The sequence below is a fragment of the Etheostoma cragini genome, chromosome 3 (genome assembly GCF_013103735.1).
Source record: "Etheostoma cragini isolate CJK2018 chromosome 3, CSU_Ecrag_1.0, whole genome shotgun sequence".
Taxonomy (NCBI): domain Eukaryota; kingdom Metazoa; phylum Chordata; class Actinopteri; order Perciformes; family Percidae; genus Etheostoma; species Etheostoma cragini.
Window position 1 is genome coordinate 23,942,160 of NC_048409.1, and position 6,000 is coordinate 23,948,159.

The window sequence follows — 6,000 nt, forward strand, 5'->3', positions numbered from 1 at the left end:
CGATTGGTTGCAGCTTTACTCTGAAGAAAGAAAGAAGAAGAAGAAGAAATCTACTGTTGGATCCTTCACTTCCAATAATGCAATGCGGTTGCCAGCCTCCCTGGTCTCTTTGGTCCTTTTAAACAGTCCATTTTGGTAAAGCAATAGGTTCGGCACAGCTGAAAACTTAGTTGCTGCCGTCAGGTGACCAAGGTAAGATGGTGGCGGTTATTCATTAGTTATGACGTAATGTCACATCTAATGTATTATATCTAAGGTTCAACCCAAATCAAGTAACGTTGCTGCGTGTCTCATGTATCCGCTGCATCAAACACGCAATGGCAACACCTGACAAGTCTATCTCCCCAGAGCAATTCAGCAACTTGTTGTTGCCGACTTAAACTGGGCAAAGCAACGATGAACACAAAAAGAGATTCAGGACTCCAGCATATACTCTAAATGGAGTTGTTCTCATCTTTTGTTAAAAAAGTGTTGTGTGCACAGTTTTGCAATCGAATGGAAGTCAACTTGACTTTTTAATGTTTTTTATTGCTTTGGAAAATTGCTGTCACACTACATAAATGTCATAAATATTAGCCTCCCACTCTTGCGTGTGATTGGGTCACAGTAATGCTGTGATAAAACGTTACCTTTGATCACAAGACGGTCCATTTGCTATCTAATGACATAAAGATATCACCTAACCCTGTACCATACCACTATACTGGTGACATGTTTTTAATTGCTCTTGTACAGTTAATTGTCTTTTACTACAATACTCTTATTTCATGTATTGTACTTGTTTATTGTATATTTATCTTGTGCTGTGGCAACAACACCTACGTTTTCCCTCTGGGGATCAATAGGGATTATCTTATCTTAGTTTATCTTGTGTCATAGAAACAAACACACCTGTGTTGATATGACATCGAATTTACGTTAACCTTAGGTCCCCATTAAAACTAGTACCCGTTTAGCTATTGTTTTCCATTTTTCTGCTCGTCAGAAAACAATGAATTTCAATGTTTTGTAAGATTTTCAACATTTGTGTTTTTTTTTTATCATCATGAATGCAGCAGTTATGTAACTAATGGTTCATAGATAAATGATCTAGGGACTGGGATTTGCATTGACCTTCCAACAGTGAGTGTTTTAGGGCCTGAATGAATAGCACCTTCTAACTTGTGCCAAGCCTCCTAGCTAAGTTTCCACTGGACAACAATAAAAACATTTGATTGTACCTGCCATTTTCTCATATTCTGAGTTCTAATTTTGATGCCAAAAAATTCCAATTCCAAAATTCTTTCTGATTTCAAAATTCTAGAAAAAGACTCTGAAACGGTGTTCAGATGATCCTGGGACACTGAAGCCCAGGAGAATAATGATGAAAAACATTTGCCAAATGTATATGCATTATGTAATTTTCCTTAAATACTCAAACAGCGTCCATCGTACACACAGAGAAGCACAAACTTGACTACGAGTTCTAGCAGAAATCAATCAGCTTTATACAAATACAAATTGATGCATGAGTCAGATGTTAACAGATAATATGTTGAGGCTAGTTTTTTATTTTGCAAGTGCTCCTTACTCTAAGCCATGCCAACATTCAGCCTTTCAGCCTCTCTCCCAGCCAAACTACACTGGCCTCTTTGAGCATCCACTGCCCACAACAAACCCACACAACCACCATGACAGCCAATATCGCACAAAGACACCATGTTACTACAACCCACGGTGGGGAGATGGGGGGCAAAGAGAACTCATTTATGTTAATCGGACGTTATTCTCACATTGTAGCTATTTTTATTTGATTCTATTTCGTGCTGCTACAATCTTGTTCATGTAACAATCACCCAAGCACAGCAGGGTGAGCTGAGATTAACAGACAAGGTGGTGTGGATGGATGGATTTTGTTTTGCACAGAGAGCTGCTTGGACGTTCCTTTAAGAGAGCCGCAGGGCCGAGCACGAGACCCGGCCAGGGTGACAGAGTGTACAGCGCTGAATCAGCGGGTCGCACGGTGTGTTATCTCTTGCACAAAAACACACACACACACACACACACACACACACACACACACACAGACACACACACACACACACAGATTAACAGCACACAGAGATGCGGGGTAAGAAGGGGGGGGACGCTTTCCAAAAAAAAAAAACTTTTTCAAGAGAAGGAAACAGAGGCCCAAAGAAGTCTTACAGTGGTGCCCTTCTTAATTTAAAGCCTCGCTGCCAGTGAATGGGTGCAGTTGGCCTATAAAACTTGTCTCTTCAAATGGCAGATTCTTTAGGCTTGACAGATGTTTGTCAAGGAAAAGCACACACAAACACGCTTTGGGTCCTTTAGGAGGAGCAAAATGATGACTAGTGTCATTTCTCTAAATGCAAATTTGCAATATCTGCTAGAGAATGGTTTGAATGTAATCAATTGTTTTTTCCCCTCACCACTGTTCCCATCGCTCCCAACTTACACAATGTATTGCTTTACATTAAAAACAGCCCATGTGGAGACAACATTTTTAAGCTGTTGTCTGTGAGCTCCGATCTCTGTTTTGAGGGCCTGTGTCATGCAAATGTTTGAGAGCCCCCTGCTGTATAAAACTGGTCTAATATCAAACCATTCACTCAACTGATACTTCTCAGATCTGAATATATTTCAGATCTGATAGTGCACTATGAACCACCCAGACCTCTCAAGTCATCTGGAACAGGTCTGTTTGTGGTCCCCAGAGTCAGAAGTAAACAGGGAGAAGCAGCGTTCAGTTATTATGCTCCACATATCTGGAAGAAACTACCAGAAAACGGCCGGTCAGCCCCAACTCTCAGCTCTTTTAAATCCAGGCTGAAGACCTTTCGGTTGCTGAACAGTGAATTATATTCTTGTATTTTACATAAATAAAATTGCCTTGCCTTCTAAACTGTGTGCAGACCCCATGTATGAATCCCAACAACTGCCTGCTTGTTATGTATGCTAAAAAATTAATTACCTTAGGTAAAAAGTTATGAGGCATATAGTAACTTATGCTCAAATTCAATCACTGTTCACACTTGGAGACCCTGCAAAAAAGGTTAGCCAGCATAGCACTGGACACCTGCAAAACTATCAGATGCATCTCATACAACACATTATGCATGCGAATGTACACTGCAGCTTTTCTCAGCACCCAAGCTATAACAGCAATGAATTGATCTATTGTTAAATGGTGGAGGCTGATATCAACGCAGCCTGCACATACTGAGCTCCTGACACATACAGTAACCCCACCGCTATTGTACGGTTTGTGTGATCATGACTTCATCCTCATACAAGTAGTAGGCCAGGTATTGCATTGATGATGGCCGTCAGATTAAAATATTTTTTCAAATCAGGCTTCTAAATGCGAAAATTAATTAGCAAAATTCCATTAAAAAAATCTGTTAGGGGAGAGTTAATTTTATTTTTGACAAATATGCACATCTTAAAAAAATGACTCCAGGCTTTTCACAAACCCTTAAGAGTGTATGGGGAAATCGGCTAACCTATTAAACACCAGTCAGTATTTATTTTCCTAAAATTTTAACTTTTAAAACTTTCACAGTGCTCGCTCCCGCCCTCTATAGTGCATTTTGTTTGGACCAAGACGGTGTGTGGGGAAGGCAAAGTGGCTGGGAAAGTTAAGATATTTTTGTTACATAAATAAATGTTTTAGGAAAACAAACTATGCCGAATATATTAGCGCATTTTTTTAAATTAAAAAAAGACGTAAAGTCATTTTCTAATATGCGATACCGACATTAAACAAGGGTTTCTTAAAGCGCATGGCATTTTGACAAGAGAGTTTGGCTACGCCATGGCTACAGGAGACAATACTACACATGAATCAGGATTGCAAAATCCAGATGCTACGATAATAAGCACCTTTACTGTTGTAACAAATAGCAGCTAAATAAATTCAACGTGAGGACTGAGACAATATGGAAACGTATCCTCAATTACAAATGTCCCCACTTCCACAGCAGCGTACGACACCACAACCCTCTGTCACTTTCATGTGAGTGTGCAAGGGGGTTGAACTTCGCTTGAAATCTGACAACTATAGTTGACCCTTGGTGTTCGGCAATAACACACACTCCAGTACAACAATTCCCGAATTACAGAGATACACTGTTTAATTCGGCATACGCACATTTCACCAACACGCATTTTTTTCATTTAAATTATAACTTTTGACCCCAATTCACACTGCTCGCTATCAAGTAGCTAGTAACGTTACACTACTAGCTTCTAGATTGCAGCGTTAAGCATAAAGATTTGTCAGTGGAGTCTGGCTTCTCTCTTAATGCAGGGAGACGGCACGTAGGCTACTGTGTTCCCATTGAACAAAGTTCAGACTGGCAAAAAGTCAAACTTACCAGAGTTTGTTCATACTGCAGAGCCCGCTGGTCCGACCCGTCCCCAGCCATGGCTCGGCTGTCTCTACCCGGCGACCTAATGAAACGTTTTCAGCTTGAAAGTCAGAGGAAATCGACAGTTATGTCTCTCTGTATGTTAGACAGTGATTAAAGCATTGGACTGATTTTAGTTTCTGTGTAGGAGTTCACAAAGGGAACCCTAACTACAGAATGCGTCCCGGTTACAGTAAGTTCCTTCATTTTATAGCCTCTCAAATCCCCAGGCAGATACACACTGTGAGGCGGGACTTAGGTGTTCTGAAGTAGAATTGACCCTCCCATCTGGAACAAGTGTCAATCAAGTCAGAAGGAATTATAGCTCTGTGAGATTTTAAAACTTTTCATGTAAAGAAGTTTCTCACATTTAGTTTGAAAGCTTCTGCACATAGATACTATAAATAAATAAAAATGAATAGATAAAAGGTGAACATAAGGCAAAATAACTAGCCTATCAATAGGAAATGTGTGGAGACTGAGTTAGGCCTGCCTAAGTGCAGGTGGATTGATCCTCCACCCCACCTCTGGATGTTGATTATTAACCTATAGTCTATTTTTCTATTGGAGCAAATAATTAAATGGTTTATGAATTAATCTCTGTTGGTCCTATCCATTGGCAGTACATAAACACTGTATAGACACTCTGGCAATTGTGTTTGCTTTTTACTTGAAAACCATTCCCATTAAATCACAGATGTTTCTGAGAGGGTGAAACAGACATTAGGTAACAACAGCATGATGGTGTCCCTGTCTTGAATAAGTTTAAAACGTAAACGTATGGAATGCCCTATGACTGCACTGAAGGAGCTGTCCTGTCTGTGTCTGTCCTTGTCTTTTGTGTGTACTTTGTTATTGAGTTGTTTTATTAAATGGTAGTGTAAATGTTTAGTTTCTGCCTTAAACTTTCCTATTCTGCATTGTTTGTGCTGTATTGTACATGTAATGTGCATATTAATTATTGCAGTGCCCCCTTTTAAAGAGAAGAGTTGTAAGGACCTCACGAAGAATAGCTCCTCCAACGAGGGTCCTAAATATACAAACAAGCAAACAAACGGAATTCCTTAGACTACATAATATGAATAACCTTTAAATTAAGCACATATGAGCTGGCCCAAGTTTCTTTTGGGCCCTAAAAAACAACAGCAAATAATTGAGACTTGATCAAACTTGATGAATGTCTTTCAGGACAACATTTACACAAAGTTTGCTATTAAAGTATTAAAGAAGGCTATCTAGATTTAGATATCATTTTTGTCCTAAGAGGCTTTAACTTGTTTTTGTAAAAATCTCAGGCAACATTAGAGCAAAAAGCACTGTAAGTTGTAATTGTACTGAAGATGGGTGCTGGACAGAAGCATTTGTAAGCCCGCCCCACTTTAAAAAATAGTGACAAGGCGCAGGAGGTTGCAAGGTGTGTTATAACATTAAACACTCTTTTTAGTTTTAATACCAGCAGCATGGCTTTGTGGATGGGGATGTCTCGCTGTTCCACAGTTGGTCCAGACAACTATCCAATCAAATGGGTTGCTATGAAAGTGACTACATATCCAGTGTTCCCAAAGAATTAGGCATAATGACTTTGATG

General features: G+C 39.6%; 1 protein-coding gene across 7 annotated transcripts in view; it reads right to left on the reverse strand.

The window, feature by feature from the left end:
- LOC117941700 (chloride channel protein 2-like) overlaps window positions 1-4,653 on the reverse strand; it is a 140,595-nt gene extending 135,942 nt beyond the window's left edge. For 5 of the 7 annotated variants that reach the window (XM_034866716.1, XM_034866713.1, XM_034866711.1 and 2 more), the window contains exon 1: window positions 4,380-4,652. In XM_034866716.1, the coding sequence (XP_034722607.1) occupies window positions 4,380-4,430 (51 nt within the window). In that variant the 5' untranslated portion in view covers window positions 4,431-4,652. Of the gene's footprint in view, window positions 1-4,379 lie in introns of all 7 variants that reach the window. The other 2 variants (XM_034866710.1, XM_034866709.1) reach the window with 1 other exon arrangement.
- Window positions 4,654-6,000: the final 1,347 nt, after the last annotated feature.